Source organism: Sinocyclocheilus rhinocerous, unplaced genomic scaffold (genome assembly GCF_001515625.1).
Source record: "Sinocyclocheilus rhinocerous isolate Xijiao unplaced genomic scaffold, SAMN03320098_v1.1 scaffold249, whole genome shotgun sequence".
Lineage (NCBI taxonomy): Eukaryota > Metazoa > Chordata > Actinopteri > Cypriniformes > Cyprinidae > Sinocyclocheilus > Sinocyclocheilus rhinocerous.
Window position 1 is genome coordinate 1137584 of NW_015666483.1, and position 17542 is coordinate 1155125.

The 17542-nt window shown below is 39.1% G+C and overlaps 2 protein-coding genes across 6 annotated transcripts in view; both read left to right on the forward strand.

The window, feature by feature from the left end:
• The window catches only part of LOC107732332 (kidney mitochondrial carrier protein 1-like), a 14890-nt gene extending 9773 nt beyond the window's left edge, over positions 1-5117 (forward strand). For 3 of the 5 annotated variants that reach the window (XM_016543622.1, XM_016543623.1, XM_016543624.1), the window contains exons 6-9: positions 432-527; positions 625-749; positions 864-1077; positions 2711-3367. In XM_016543622.1, coding sequence (XP_016399108.1) covers positions 432-527; positions 625-749; positions 864-1077; positions 2711-2752 — 477 coding nt within the window. In that variant the 3' untranslated portion in view covers positions 2753-3367. The other 2 variants (XM_016543625.1, XM_016543626.1) reach the window with 2 other exon arrangements.
• Positions 5118-12192: 7075 nt separating this feature from the next.
• The window catches only part of LOC107732310 (protein POF1B-like), a 23638-nt gene continuing 18288 nt past the window's right edge, over positions 12193-17542 (forward strand). Inside the window, exons 1-2 of the mRNA XM_016543595.1 lie at positions 12193-12265; positions 14234-14748. Coding sequence (XP_016399081.1) covers positions 12193-12265; positions 14234-14748 — 588 coding nt within the window. The remainder of the gene's footprint in view (positions 12266-14233; positions 14749-17542) is intronic.

Sequence of the window (17542 nt, forward strand, 5' to 3'; positions counted from 1 at the left end):
GTGCGGTCGTCACCTGTCTAATAAAACGCATAATATATTAAAGCGTCTTTGGTGTTTCCATGTTTTCTACAAAACAAAACCGGAAATCGAGGGGTTATGACGGCATTGGCAGGCGACACAATGACACTATAGACACGCTCCGTATCACTAGTTAAAATTGCTTATTTCTCTGGATTTAAACATTCTTCGAAACATTTGGGATAATGTAAGTACACAAGTCAGCAAAATATATAACACTGCTCTATTGGTTTTTGGATATTTTAATAAAAAAATCTTACATATTGTGCCTTTAAGTATGCATACTCGTGGCTCTGTGTGCGTACTTGTATTAAAAATGTTTTTGGCCTTATCTTTAGCCTCACTTTTAGATTTTACAACACCGAGTTTTTTTAACTTATGTTTTATCCTATTATTTCCCTCTGCTTTTTCAGATTCGCATGCAGGCTCAAGGCAGCCTGTTACAGGGAAGCATGATGTCTAATTTCATCAACATTTACCAGACAGAAGGCACGCGAGGCCTGTGGAGGGTGAGTGCTTTCATTGTCTCATCTTTCACATCGGTGGCGAGATTTTAAAATGTGTGGCCATCAGTTGTTTGAACTGTGATGTTTTGATTGTTTTCAGGGTGTAATTCCTACTGCACAGAGGGCGGCCATCGTGGTGGGTGTAGAGCTGCCAGTTTATGACATCACCAAGAAGCATTTGATTCGTTCAGGCCTCATGGGAGACACAGTGTTCACTCATTTCATGTGAGTATCTCTACCAGTACTTGCTGTGTCAATTCAAAATGTAATTTATTTATGAGGCACAAACTTGGACTTTAATGAGGAACGTGATCCATATTGTTTCTTCTGTTTATTTAGTTCCAGTTTCACGTGTGGTCTGGCAGGTGCTTTGGCCTCCAACCCAGTGGATGTGGTGAGGACACGTATGATGAATCAGCGTGTGCTCGCAGGTAACCCTATGTACAAGGGCACCCTGGATGGACTCATGCAGACCTGGAAAAACGAAGGATTTTTTGCTCTCTACAAAGGCTTCTGGCCCAACTGGCTGCGTCTGGGGCCCTGGAACATAATTGTATCCTTTAGCAATAAAATATATTGTTTTGACTTAATATTCATATTTTGATCCTTGGTTTTGTAGTGTTTGCATAGTCCAACCACTAGAGGTCAGCATATTACAACATCAAGTTAGCTGGCGTTTTCACCTAAGCTTTGAGACGTTTTCTTTACTACACAAGTTAGTTTTCTTTCCCCTTTTAATCGACAGCACATACAGTAATTGCCTCTGATTGTTGGCTGTTTTTATACACACACACATATATATATATATATATATATATATATATATATATAGTGGCCCCAAAAAGTGTTTGGACAGTTAGGCCACAAAGAATGCACTGTGTAAGTATGTTTGCATTAAAAGAATGGTTCACCCAAAAATGAAAATTTACTCGCCAAGATATGTAATGCTAAATTTCTCTGATTTTTAGCATTACATCACTTGCTCACCAATGGATCCTTTGCAGTGAATGAGTGTCGTCTGAACGAGAGTCTGATAACAACTGAGAGCTGATAAAAACATCACCTTATTCCACAAGTAATCCACACGATTCCAGTCCATCAGTTAACATCTTGTGAAATGAAAAGTAAAAAACAAATTCATTAAGATGTTTTTAACTTCAAACCATTGAAATGCGTCCATAGTCCAGAGTCTTGTCTGAATCAGGAGAGAAATATGCACAGATCAAGTACTGTTTACAAGCAAAACCTGTACAAATATTTTGGTGGATTTTGATGTAAGTGGAGAACAGAGTTATCGGCTGATAAAAGGTATTTTTCCTTCACTATTGGCCGATGGTTTAAAAACAGTCGATGATCGGGGGCCGATTATTTCCTGTCAGTCAAAAGAGGGCAGAAAAACGAGTCCGACTGCAACTCACACTGTGTGTAAAGAAAATCTCTTGTGTTGACTTTAGGGCTGTCACCCGATAATACTGCGTCAACAGTTAAAAATAGTGACATTAAAGCAGGCTCTATTTGACCCTATGAAGTCATACCACAAAATAAACATGAATGAACGTCAGAAGGTATGTTGAATGATACAGGACAAATTACCGAAATGTTTGATGTCTCGTGTAATTATTCAGCGTTTCAATCAAAAGAAAGGCATCAAATAAAACCGCTTGTGATCAGTATGTCACTTAACGTTGCATTTACCTCAGGAAAGTTATCCAGTGTTCACAGTTGGTTAGTTGGCTATAAAAAAAGCATATCTTGCCAGCAGTGAATTCCCCTTTAAGTGTTTGAAAGTGTCCAAATGCATTGCGAGGACACTGTATATAAGAATATTCATTCATTACCAACAAACTATACTTCAGATGTGTGCGTTTATTGAAGTCATGCAGACAGTCAGTCAGTAATGATACTCGCGCAAAACTTTGGATATGGTGATCAGTGAAAATAATGAAAACTTGCAGTGCAGTTCAGTAAGTGAATCTGATCATGACTCAATCGATCTGATCTATTCGCTAAAGGATTCGCCAGACTGATTCAAATGGTTATCTTTTTGAACCGTGTTTGTTTTTAACTATTCATTAAAAGAATAAGCATAATATTTGTGTGTGGGTTTACTTGTGCATCTTTTGGATGAATGAGTTGACTGTATACAGAGTTTATGAATTTCTTGTGATCCTTGACTTAAGTTTCAGTTCTTCATCACCTTTGAGCAGCTGAAGAAGCTTCCATTGTAGAGTTTGTGACTTGACTGAACTGTGTTTGTGTGTGTGTGTGTGTGTGTGTGTGTGTGTCTAGGGCTTCTGTCCTTCAGCATTTTCCATCCCTTCTCCATCACACGCCTAGAAGTATTTTTATGTAAGAACATTTATTTTGTTCTCATTTGCATTATACATACTTGATCTATTTAAACACACTTGTTTTTGCACCTGAATGGTTTATTTTTCACTTCTGGCAGCTATCTCGTCCGACAGCGCCATGTTCACAGGCCCAGTGGTGTTTTCATAATATATGCTTGAGAAGCCGCACTGGTGAATATTTGAGGTAAAGGGTAAATAGTTTCTCCACACTGGCTTGAGAGTTTGGCATTATAGCATAGTGCTTAAAGTTACTAAAAACACATCCGCCATGTGGGGGGTGTAAAGCAATAGTTTAGTGTAGAACTGAATGCAGTTGGTGAATATAAGCAGGAATATTTGAGGTCCACGCACTCCAAATTAGATATTGTCCTTGTAATTTAAAATGCTCACATGTAAACACAGCTTCAGTGATAAGAATGTATTTTGCTTCATCTGTAGACTGCAGATATGATTGCCCATGTTGCAAACTTCTAGACAGCCCAAATTAATACCAAAGGACTAGGGCTTCTGTCCTTCAGCATTTTCCATCCCTTCTCCATCACACACCTAGAAGTATTTTTATGTAAGAACATTTATTTTGTTCTCATTTGCATTATACATACTTGATCTATTTAAACACACTTGTTTTTGCACCTGAATGGTTTATTTTTCACTTCTGGCAGCTATCTCGTCCGACAGCGCCATGTTCACAGGCCCAGTGGTGTTTTCATAATATATGCTTGAGAAGCCGCACTGGTGAATATTTGAGGTAAAGGGTAAATAGTTTCTCCACACTGGCTTGAGAGTTTGGCATTATAGCATAGTGCTTAAAGTTACTAAAAACACATCCGCCATGTGGGGGGTGTAAAGCAATAGTTTAGTGTAGAACTGAATGCAGTTGGTGAATATAAGCAGGAATATTTGAGGTCCACGCACTCCAAATTAGATATTGTCCTTGTAATTTAAAATGCTCACATGTAAACACAGCTTCAGTGATAAGAATGTATTTTGCTTCATCTGTAGACTGCAGATATGATTGCCCATGTTGCAAACTTCTAGACAGCCCAAATTAATACCAAAGGAACTAGTAAGGGGTGCTGTGGCCTCATATCCTGTATCTTTTAGCTCAATGGGCATTCATAAAACACAAGCAAATTTCAGTGTAGCTTAAGTCTGTTCTCGCGCAAGTGGTCGCATTTAATTCAGCATTGCACAGAAATTCTGTTGTGCGCAAAAAGCTGCTTTTATCCCATACTATGTCAAGGACCCCTGAAAAGCTCCATGGAAATGGGTGAGAAGTTTATGCTCGAACATGTACAGAATTCTAAGCACTTGTGACATTGCACAAGCTTTTATTTTCCTTTTTTTTTTTTTGCCATGTACATTTGCATGTGTGTATGTAGCGTGTGTGTGCTTGCGTTCTGAGAAGCACATGTAAAATGTCATATTTTGGTAGCTGTGAAAGTGTAAATACTGCTACTGTACGATAGAATAAAATATTAGCATATATAGTTGTTTGTTTGTTAAGTTTAAACCAGATTTTGTGGAAATGGGTGTCAGTAGCATTTTTGAGTGCTTGCCTCTTTGCCAAAGTGTACATGTACTAAACCAGAACTGCACTGATGTTGCTGGTTTTTAAAAGTGACACATTATTATTGTTATTATTGGGAAAGTACTGTTACATATTTATTATTGTATGTCATCATATTTCAAGCCTTACCACTTCCTGCTTTTATATTTATGCCTTTGCCTGGTTGTTTTATGCCTCTCGGTATGCTAGCCAAACAAGAAGTGTTGAACTTCTGCTATAATTTACTGTCTATATTGTTCATAATCTTTAAAATGCAAATCCAACTGTACTGTAAACTTCTAAGCAAACATTCTTGCTTAAGCTATATGGACAAGCTGTTCTTCATATGACTTTAAGGGGACAAGATTAAAAGGTTTAATGTATGTAATGCGTGGGTTTCAGGGGTTTTCATGTTACACCTGCTTCCAATTTTTTTCTGAACTTTGGCTTTTGCTAGATTGGTGACTACAGCATGGTGCATGATGTATTCCTCTCTAAATAACTTTGGAAAATGCTTATTTCATTATGTGCAAAGACCAAGAACCACATTAACCCATGTGCCAGTGTTCTTAAGTTTACTGTTAGTAACTCACGAATCATAAGGTTGAGAACCTTTTTGCTGTTATGCTCCCAGGTATTTTTTTCTTTGCAAAATTAAAAAATTTTTTTTTCATTTATACAGTTTTTTATATATATATATATATATATATAAAGGTTATTTTGTGTAGAGGTACTTTTAAATTTGTTCGTTTGGATGTGTAATGGAAATCAGGATGAATTTTCTGACAATGTTGTACAATGAGGGAAATTATAGAATGTATTACCTAGATTCATTTGATAAATAAGGGATAATGAAAATGTGCAGAATAAAAAGGGGGTATATACACACTAATTTGGTAATCAAGTATTGAATGGTAAATATTATATCATGTAGTAACTTTAATCCCCAGCACAGCTTTTTTTTTTTTTTTTCCAACATGGAGAAAAACCATTGATACATTATATAATTGCTTGAAATTGCCAATTTCTTTGTGATCCAATCTTTTGGTTACGTGTCTTTGGTGAACACAAACATAATTTATTATGATCTGTTGCTTGGATAGACAATGAATTGTATCGAGAATGCCTTTTTTCTTTTGTGGATGGTTTGATTTATTTTGCTTTGTTTAATGTAACTGTGCACCCTGACAATAAATACAATGTTCACTGAAAATTGCTTGTCATTGGTCCCATTTAGTCCCATTGAGGCGTAGGAGTAAACAATGGTATGACCTTTTCAACAAAAACATCATACGATTCTTGTATTTTTTTTTGATTGCATAACAGGTTTAGTAGCTGAGGTGCTACTAAGAAGTGCTATAATAAACTAAGATTGAGTTTCTGCATGAGTTGTTAATGCAGTTAGAGGTTACAGGCATTGGATTAAAAAAGTGATTCATATTAATAATATAGCATCAATCTGCAATCAGGCAATAGAAGAAACAATGCACTTCCATGATAAGTGTTTAGCCTGCTCCTGTATTCACAAAACATTTTATCTTGCCCCCTAAGAGTTCTCATAAATAGCAGAAGTTCTTAGGTAAGTTTCCTCTTAAAACCTGCTCACAAAGCTGCTGAGGAATGGGGAGAAATCTTAAGCCAAGAGAAAGGGTGGGGTTGACCTGGACCCATGGATGATATCAACAAGCTTAATATGCCCGCAGTGATTGACTGATATAGGGGACATGTCTCTGTCTGATTTAATCATAGAAATATTGTAAAACAAGGTATCATGTAGCTATATAAGTGACTTAGGGGACCTCTTGACTACCCCTAACTTTTCACAGCAAAAATGTTAAAGGCCTAAAATTAGGACTGACATTATTTTTAAGAGTTTATCCTAAATTGGCAAGTTAGAAGCTACTTTTAACCTTAAGCTATTTTGTGAATACAGCCCCCATATCTAATCAGATCAGACTTATGACATGGCGAGTTTAAATCACATTTAACCAGTGTATAATCTGGTTAAATGTGTATAACCGGTGTATAATCTCTAGAACAGGAATATTAGGAGAGTTAATATTAAAAAATACCATGTGGCAAAAAGTACTACAGTGTAGTACCGTGATTTGTGGGACTTGACACCATGGTATTACCATGGATATTTGGACATTTGATGTGGTATTCCTATATTAATTTATGATAGGCACACACAGGGGCGCAACCTCTATGCACTACATGCAGTGCATAGGGCCCCATTTTCCCCAAATCATTCTGTGAAAATCTTCATTAAGATTAATTTAGACTTCATTTAGAAATAATCAAATCTTATATGTTAAAAAAAAGTTAATAATGAAAGGAAACATTTGTATTTAACTTTTGTTTAGAAATTGAAATTAGTTCAAAAATTATTAGCAAGTGAGCACAACTGCTCTCCCTTAAACATTACTGTCACACACAGTCATGGGTGCAAAAACAAACAAACAAAAAAAAAAACGGACATTTGAAAAATATTGCAATAAAATAAGGACAGCAAATCCAAGTGAAAAACAGATTGGTAAGCTTAATCTATTTAACTTTTGTTTAGAAATTGAAATTAGTTCAAAAATTATTAGCAAGTGAGCACAACTGCTCTCCCTTAAACATTACTGTCACACACAGTCATGGGTGCAAAAAAAAACAAAACAAAAAAAAAAACAGGGACATTTGAAAAATATTGCAATAAAATAAGGACAGCAAATCCAAGTGAAAAACAGATTGGTAAGCTTAATCTATCAAAAAAAAATTTTTTTTAAGTTGTGGTATGTTTGTGAATGAATGTTCGATTTACATTCGAAAGAAACAAAGGAGATTGTTAATAGGGATGCAAAATATTTACATTTCGCTGTTTCAAATTCAAAATAGATCATTTGTGTAATTAATGTAGATGCAATGAGTTTTAAGTTTTTAAAAACTCTTGCTACTTCACACTTCAGTACAAAACAGTGCTGGACTTTGAAATGTTACAATAGTGATTTTTGCGACAACAGTGATTTTTTAGATGTCTAAATATAAATATAAAAGCAAAACAAGTGAAAAGAACTATATTAGGGAGTGGGAATGGCTGATGAGCCAATGAGTAATCCTATGCAGCCATAGTTATAGTGGTAAAATTATGTCATTTTGATATGTAAAATGTTTGTTTTAAGTGGCAGAAATCTTCCACGTATAAGCTTGGCATATTTTCCATGAATTATCTTCATGAATAAAAATTAAGGGGGGAAAATGCATATCTTCTTTAAAGTGAAAAATATGAATAAATTTGAGACAAATAAATAACAAAAAAATACCATACATGCCCCCAGAAGTGCTTAACTAGAAAGTGAACAATATTACATGTGTTTTTTGAAAATTTTTTTTTTACTGTGGTTAAAATGGGTACTGCCTCGGGTCGAACAGCCTTCAGAGTTTGTTTGTTTGTTTACTTATTTATTGGTTTTGTTTTGTTTTTGTTATGGTATAGAAAATGGGGGAGGGGTCGCACATCTTTTACCCCTGATAAGTTTGAATCCATCCAAGCACAAGCTAGTTACTGGACTTTTGGCATAATTTGCTAATGCAGATAAGCAAGTTGAGAAACTGATTTGATTTGATTTGAGAAAAATGATTTGAGAAACAACTGAATTTGTGAGTAAATTACCATCCAGATATAATTTAATAATTCAGTCTAAGTTACTGACTTGCAGAAAGTTCTGTGAGAATTAGTAGCTATAGAGCCGGGGCACTCAACAGGTCTCAACAGTCTGCATTAATTTTGTGACCTGCGTCATGCTGAAGATTAATGTATTTTTATTACAATTTGCTCTCAAAATATTAGGCAGTTAGATTTTTTTTAATTATATGTATACAATCGCAGTAGTAAAAGCTGCTCAATCTCTGCAAGCGCTGTCACTAACATGCAATTAAACAGCAACACGCCCCAAACAACTTAAAGAGAAGTTTTGTCCAACAAAAGAGGGCATTTAACAACATGATTTTACTCCACAACATCAGTCGAGTGTTTTAAATAACTTCATTTTGTGATCTGATGTGTGCTTTTTGTCACAGAACGAGGCAGAAAATATATTCTATACAGTAATAAAGGCTACGCTGATTAGTGGTGGATTATAAATATACTTTATTATTATGAAAATACAAGATGGCTTGAAGAACACAGATAAAACGTCTCAGGTTACATATGTAACCATGGTTCCCTGAGAAGAGAACGAGACACTGCGTCCTCTAGGGGTCACTATGGGGAACGCCTTCAGTGTGACCGGTGTCTGAAGCATACATCTAAACACGACAATAACATTGGCCGGTGACAGCCTGTGACGTCATCACCCGGTGCGGCCACAGTATAAAAGGGCACCAGGAGAACACATCATCCGCTTCTTCGTCTGAAGCTTACGTCCGAAGCATGGCAAGGGAACTAGAGGATGCAGTGTCTCGTTCCTTTCTCAGGGAACCATAGTTACATGCGTAACCTGAAACGTTCCCTTCCGAGGGAACTTCGAACTCTGTCCTCTAGGGGTTGCTATGGGGAACGGTATGCCCACACCGCCATGCTGAGGGGAGTGCATGCCAGAACCACAGCGAGCACTAAGTACCAACTCTACCATAGCCATGGGAGTTGCCCCTAGGACGTCTTGACGGCTGTCAGTGACATTATCCCTTTGGCCAAGGGCCTGAGCTGCATACCCTAAAAGATCTTACCTGTTAAGGGCTTGGCTAGGAAGCCCAAGCCTAGGGCAGAGCACAAGGCTTGGAATCAGAAGAAAGAGATTCCTTTAAGGGGATACGGCAGGTGTCTAAAAACCAAACCAGTCCCTGGCCTGCCACCCAGGGGGGCTAACACCAGTTCTGAATAAACCTGCTCAAAGAACTGACTCGACAGATCTTTGGTAGAAACACCCTGCTCAGAAATGTATCAACAGAGATACATAAGTTGAGTGGAGCCCAAGGCGAGAACCGGGGCCTAAACCAACTCAGAGAAAGGGAACGAGGCTGACAGCGCGTAACCCTTACCATACAGGATTTTAGAAAGTGTGCAAAATGCTTAGCGTGCACACTTACCACAATGTGGATTTAGAAAGTGCACAGAAGCTCAGCGTGTGCACTTACCATAGCATGGATTTAGAAACACTGTTGCTTAAGGGGTAACCGAAGCTGTATTAAACCAGCCTAGGAGCCCTACGTAACTGTGGCACGCTCACAGAACAGACTCCGAAGCATCTGCTCACAGATGCCCAGAAGGGAGTGGCACACTTGCAAGAGGTCCTTCATAGTGAGGGGAGCACAGCGAGCTCACTTAACAAGCAACCCGCCAGGGAGGCAGGAGATGGCCCAGCCGCCTGGCATGATTGCTATTGCTATATGATTGCTCAAAAGAGCGGAGGCCCAACTTCAAAAATAGAAGGGGGACTCAGACGCTCAGATCGAGAGGGGCGTGCTCATATGAAACCCCCAAGGGCACTGCTAAGCTCGACCCACAAGGACGGCGACTCAACAGGGAGGCAGAGAGAGGCCTAACAACCTGAGGCTGCTACTCAATGGAGTTCAACAAGCAGAGGAAGTCCACAGATGTTCAATTGGGAGTGGCAGGCTCAAAGACAACCCTCCGGGGTGAGGGGAGCACTGCCTGGCTTGACCCAAATAGAGGCAGCTTATCAGGGAGGCAGCAAGCGGCCCAACTAACTGATGTTACTGCCACGGAGCTCAAGAGCGGCGGGTTCAACCCCTAGCGAGGAGAGAGAGAACCCCAAGCTCGACCAAAGCGATCAATAGCCCAGGGTCAGAAGACCTAACTCTCAAGTTGAGAGGAGGACTCACCCAGTCTGCCCAGGACCAGCGAGCTCAAGGGGACCCTCCCGCAGTGAGGGGAACACAGCCATGTCTGGGGAGCAAATAGATCGAAAATGGGACATCAGAAATGGGATCCTGCTAGAAGGGGATCACACATTTCTACAGGGAACAACAGGGTCCCAAAATAGAGGCAACTTACCAAGGAGGCAAAAGAAACGGGCCTAACACTCAGTTTCGTTGCAAATGAATTTTTTCGGGAGCAGCGCTCTCGGCTCTCAAGCTGAGGCACGCCCTTACAGCACATATTGGGAGCGACTCATAGCTAACCCTCACAGTGAGGGAGCACTTCTCGGCTCAACCAGAAGGAGGCGCTAGATTAGAAGGGGTAACCAGGCAGGGCCCAATAAGAAACGGTCCACTGGTGCAGCTATAAAATGTTCTTAATTTTTCTGGTAATCAGACGAAGGCATAAAACATTAATTTAATTTATCCTAATCAAATGAAAATTAAACCCTTTTATTTTTTGGCAAACAAAGTGCTGCACAACAGAGGTTTACTGTTAAAATTAAAAAGAAAACAGATGTGATTATTCCTTTAAAAATAAAGATTTATTAATATTTATTAGCAGTAGTAGCACTGATTCTTAAGACTGCTAAATAGTAATATATTCTGACAGTAGAACGTTAAACTAAACATTTATTTTGACGGGTTGCCGTGAAGAACTTCCAGCTGCTGTGTATGTGATATGACGGTAGATTTCTCAAATGAAACGGTAAATGCTAATGAAGTGACTCTCAGAGCAGCTGGAGATGATATTCGTGTTCATATCATCATATGGTGAGACGGCAGAAGCTGAAAACACCGCGAGCGTCATCAGCGCTTTAGTATGTTTGTAGTAAACAAAAAAGTGCACCGCACCATCCGCCATTCATTCATTGCGGAAATCATGGCGCCTTTTGTGATAATATGACAAGCGCTCAGCGCGTTCAATCTGGCTCCGCGCCAGCCAAAGCGCGAAAGCGGATTTAAATTCAGCAGTTGATGACGTGACGCACTGAAAGTTCTAATTACACCGGTGCGATCGTACGCTTCAGGGACCAGCCAAGACTGATCACACCGGTGTGATCGTACGCGTTAAAGGGTTAAGGGGAATTAAGGGGAGGAAGATGAGAGCAGATGTAATACTCTCAGAGGGAGGTGAGTAGATGGCTCAGGTCTTACTCTGGTCCAGACTAGAGCATTGAGAACGCCTAGTCTGGATCACCTCCCTCAACTCTTGCCTGACACCCCTAGTCCCACGCCCCTTTTGAGCCCTACCCGCAGGCGGGGGAGGGACGCGAGTCCCGACACTAGTCTTCTGAGCCCGCCTTTGATCCTTTTATCGAGACGGGCCAGGACCCCTTTGTTGTTCGGGCTCAGATCTGGACCTTCGTGGAATTAAGGATTTAAAGGCAGCTGAGCGCATCTTGGCCTCCTTAAACTTCTCGACCACCATCTTGACGGAAGTGCCAAAAAGCTCAGAAGGGGAAACTGGCGCATCAAGAAGAAAGCCCTTCTCTTTCGACCCGATATCCGCTAGATTCACCCACAGATGTCTCTTCGTAACCACCATGGCTGCCATGGATCTGCCAATGGCAGTGGCGGCCTACTTAGTGGCACGGAGAGCAAGATCTGTGGTGCGACACAACTCAGCCACCTCATCAGGGGATAGACCCTGACCTTTATCCAGGTCTTTCAGCAGATCAGCCTGATAAGCCTGCTGCCACGTATGCCCTGCCATTCAAACGAGATGTATCCTGAAGGGGTTTGGGCGGCAGGGAGGAAGCCTTAAGAAAAGATGTCTCCCCCATAGAGAGATAACAGGCCAGCGTCTCTTCAACTGGGTGCATCTTCTCATAACCATTCTCACGCATCCCCTCAATGTTGGCATAACTAGTATGCTGGAATCTATGGATGCGAGACGAGAATGGATTTTTCCAAGCCTTCTCTATCTCCACATGGAGAACGGGAAGAAATGGAAGGCTCACCTGAGCTGGAGGGTTATAGCTAGAAAGAAAACGCTCGTTGAGGCGGCCTCAAGGTGTCACTTTCTTGGCCCGCTTCCACGGCAAGTCAAGCTTTGCCGTGGCGCGATCCATAACCTCAAGCAGCTCATCATATGCGGGGCAGGAGGATTGGGAGGACTCAGTCTTCAGACACCGGTCACGCTGAAGGCGTTCCCCAAAGCGACCCCTAGAGGACGCAGTTTGAAGTTTCCTCGGAAGGGAACATATATTGTCATATATTGTACAAACGTTCAAATAATCACAGAAGTACTGGAATAAAAGTTTATAGTCCGGATATAAACACAGCTGTCTACAGTAGCGATCAAAATAGAATAAATTACCTTTTTGAAAGTGACGACGCTTTAAATAAAGATTGTATCAATTACAATGTAACGCCAGCAGGTGGAGACAAGTGACTTACAATGAGATTTGTTCAAAAACGTTGATTCATTCAGGAATGAAACAAGTGAAGTCTTTATGAGCGATCATTGAATCATTTGTTTAACTTATTTTTTTAACAATTCGTTGAATATTGTGTTTTATAAATAGACTGCAGTGATTTTTTTATAGAAACTCTAGTAAATTACATGTTATTTTGTTTAGTTGTCTGTTTTGTTTTGTTTTTTTGTTTGTTGTTTTTTCTTTTAAGAATCATGGTGGTAGAGAAACAAGTGAAGTCTTTATGAGCGATCATTGAATCATTTGTTTAACTTATTTTTTTAACAATTCGTTGAATATTGTGTTTTATAAATAGACTGCAGTGATTTTTTTTATAGAAACTCTAGTAAATTACATGTTATTTTGTTTAGTTGTCTGTTTTGTTTTTGTTTTTTTTTGTTGTTTTTTCTTTTCAGAATCATGGTGGTAGAATAGTGGTATCTATTTGAAAAATACAATCATGATTCTCCAGTTTATCCAGCGTGCAGCTCTATTTGGCCATTTATCCACCTGTAATGTAAACAAATAAATTATTTCATTTCAGATAAAGCATCAAAGATGTGGTCAAGCCCGGATTAAGAACACATAGGGCCCTGGAGCTATAGCAAACCCAAGGGCCCCCTTCATAGTAGCCTATCTTGGTGCCACAACGTTTTCTACAACAGGAATAATTCGTTTTTTTTTTTTTTTTTATCAACTTTTGAGCATATACAGCTCCCTTAAGGAGTTTAGTTTAAATAGTTTTATTATTAGGTCTTTTTTCTGGCCCTGGAAGAGGAGAATCATCAGGGCTGGACTGGTGTTTAAATTCAGCCCAACTGGCCCATACAGTCCCCCATAAATGTTTAACTTTTGAATGGTATAGTGTATAATCTTACAAAAACATTTTAGGCATAATATTAAGAAATGTGCATTGTGGAATAACGAAATAATTCAAATGAAGTTAAATTATAATTTTATATCGGTAAGTGATATGTCAATAAATATATTAATGGAATCAAATGTTACTTAGTATGAAAGAAATGTATTTTTAAAAAATTATGGCAGAGTGTTTTTTTTTATTTTTTTTACAAGGGTTAAGCCTCTTATCTCTCCCAACCCGGGCAACTTCCCTGGTTCAAGCGTTTATCTTCCATAGATGTATGCCTTTGCCCATATTAGGAATTTCCTGGAGGTCATGTGTATGTGGAGTTACCGCGGGAGAGCGCCCTCTGGAGTCCAGTATGAATTAAACAGATTACATATGTTTAGCGCTCGGTGATGTGCACTTTTAAATGCGCCCGCTTGGCCTCTGAACTTGAGTACCCCTGTATTAGGGGATAGAATGGGAGCGCCAACAATGATCTGAAATGAATATCCCCTGGCTGCAAATGTGTGGTTGCCAACGTTGACCAGAAAGGTAAGATAACTCATTAGGTTTTAATACAGCCACAGTAACGTTACACAGGTGAAAAACGACAGCTATCACTTCGCCCTCCTCCCTTTGGTTTCGTTTCAGATACTTGGATATTTGAGCTGAGGGAGGAGTGATTAGGAAAACACGCCTCTTCTCATTTATACAACTTCACTGGAGAGACTTCAGGAGTCGGGCAGCGGCGCGCAGGAGGGCTTCGCTAACTTCACCCAGCACATTTTTAATCAATGGTATTTCTTCTTTAATTTTCTGGACTTACACAACCGCAGAAATGACTCTACCATACTCACAAAGCGTAACGACACTTAAGACAGTGACCGTCGCGGAACCGAGCACACAGACTGTCTTGACATCCACTCCTGTCGGGATAAGCGAAGGGTCGACGACTTACCGAACGGTTAACCTCGCGGGAGCTCAGCTGCAGCCGGTCCAGTACATTAACAGCCAAGTGGAGGGGAACATGGTGTATGGCGGCGCACGTTACCTGGTGCCTGTGCAGCAGCGGCCCGCGGAGTCATACGTTTACCTGAGTCAGGCGCCGCGCGTCGTGCAACCGGTGTACTTACAGAACGTTCGGCCCGTCAGCGTCAGCAGCGTCGACGAAACCGACACCTACAGACAAATAGTGAGTGTTCATTCTTACTGCTTCCCTTTCCTTTTGTGTTACATTTGTATCCAGTGTTGCATATCACTAAAATATCATTTAATTGATTAATATATAGTATTTTACAATATAACTGTTTACAGAGTTCCAGGTAGTATGGAACAGTAGAAAATATTACCAAAATTGGTAAAAGAAAAAAGAAAAGATGCTGCTGATCAGATGCTGTCGTGTCAATACAGCTGTATTGTATTGAAGTTAAATGTCAGCACATAATGTAGTTCAAAAGTTTTAGGTTTCTTTAGCGCCCCCTAAGATCAGACATTGACATAAATACCGTAAAAAGTTTTATGAAATCTGGACATTGCGCTTACAAGATACAGATCAATTAGTCATTATGGGCCACACCTATACAAAAAAAAAAATATTTATTTAAAAATTCAAAGTGTCAGATATGTCCATTTAACATACAGTCACATTTTCTTATTGGCTAATTATAACTAGGCCTACTTTTCTTAGTAATATTTGGTATACAGCCTATGTATGATGCTATGTGTGTGTATGCTAGATTTCATAATTAGCCTTGTAGAATTTAAATTTAATGTAATGCTTGCGTCATAGAAGATGGTAAGTTAAATTAAAGCTACACTAAGAAACTTTTATGTTTGAAATTAACAACATAACAAGATAATAGTTGGTAAAACATAAATCCATTTTCCAAACCTTGTTTTTTTTTTTTGGCTGCCTTACCCTGAATCACTTTGGTAAGCCTGTAATAATTATTTATGTTTTAGAGCTGTCATTTGGTCATTATTTTTTATTTATATTTTCAGCATTCGTTTGTGTGTTTGTCTTGTTCATAAATAAAGGGGGGAAAAAAGCTCAGGCTACTGTAGTGAAAGGTGTCATAGTATATTGAAGCCCCAACAAATTAACCTCAAAAAGAGTTGTAAAAAGGGAAAGCGACTGTGCCATAATAAAGCATCTTTTGATTGCATTGCCTTCATCACATATTCAATGTACACTGTCTAAGTTCATGTTTTTTTGTGAGTTATAATAGCTTCCACTGTTTCCACTTACCTTATCTGATATGAATACCAATCATTATGACTAATATCAGAGTTACCAAACTTTTGTAACATTATTTTAAAACCATTCATTTAACAAGTGAAAACAGCAGCACACAACAACAACAAAATGCATATTTTTCAGATATGCATCTCTTTTTGTTATTTATATATATATACTGTATATATATATAAGCAACTGAAGTATAAATGTACAATTTACTTGTGGTTTAACCTATATATATTGTATATATACAGTGCTGCTTGAAAGTTTGTGAAGCCTTTAGAATTTTCTATATTTCTGCATAAATATGACCCAAAACATAATTACATTTTCACACAAATCCTGAAAGTAGACAAAGAGAATCCAATCAAACAAAGGAGACAAAAATATATACTTTGTCTGTGATGTTGGTGGGTTTCCTTCTATGAACTGCTTGCTTCAGGTCCTTCCACAAAATTTCAATTGGATTAAGGTCGGGAATTTGACTTGGCCATTCCAAAACATTAACATTGTTCTTCTTTAATTATTTGGTAGAACGACTTGTGTGCTTGGGGTCGTTGTCTTGCTGCATGACCCACTTTCTCTTGAGATTCAGTTCTCGGACAGATGTCCTGACATTTTCCTTCAGAATTTGCTGTGCTTGGGGTCATTGTCTTGCTGCATGACCCACTTTCTCTTGAGATTCAGTTCTCGGACAGATGTCCTGACATTTTCCTTCAGAATTTGCTGCTATAATTCAGAATTCATTGTTCAATCAATGATGGCAAGCCATCCTGGACCAGATGCAGCAAAACAGGCCCAAACCATGATACTACCACCACCATGCTTCACAGATGGGATAAGGTTATGCTGGAATGCAGAGTTTTCTTTCTCCAAACATAACGCTGCTCATTTAAACCAAAATGTTCTATTTTGGTCTCACTCTCATCCATCCACAAAACATTTCTCCAGTATTCCTCTGGCCTGTCAACATGATCTTTAGCAAACTGCAGATGGGCAGCAATGTTCTTTTTGGAGAGCAGTGGCTTTCTCCTTGCGACTCTGCCATGGACACCGTGGTTGTTCATTGTTCTCCTTATGATGGTCTCATAAACATTAACATTAGCCAATGTGAGAAAGGCCTTTAGTTGCTTAGAAGTTAGCCTGCGGTCCTTTGAAACCTAGTGGACTTTTACACATCTTGCTTTTAGAGTGTTTTTTGTTGGCAGACCACTCCTGGGGAGGGTAACAGTGGTCTTGAATTTCCTTAATTTGTACACAATCTGTCTGACTATGGATTGGTGGAGTCCAGACTCTTTAGAGATGGCTTTGAAACCTTTTCTAGCCTGATGAGCAACGCCAACTCTTTTTCTGAGGTCCTCAGAGATCTCAATTGTTTGTGCCATGATACACTTCCACAGTCATGATCAGACTTTGATAGATCCCTGTTCTTTAAATAAAACAGGGCACGCACTGACACCTGATAGTAATTTCACTGATTGAAAACAACTCTGAAAAACAGATGGACTCTAATTTCACCTTCAAATTAACTGCCAATCCTAGAGATTCACATACTTTTGCCACTCACAGATATGTAATATTGTATCATTTTCTGGAATAAATAAATGACAAAGAACATACTTTTGTCTCACTTGTTTGATTGGGTTCTCTTTGTCTACTTTCAGGACTTGTGCGAAATTTTGATTTATGCGGAAATATAGAAAAAAAAGGGTTTTAAAAAAGGGTTCACAAACTTTCAAGCGGCACT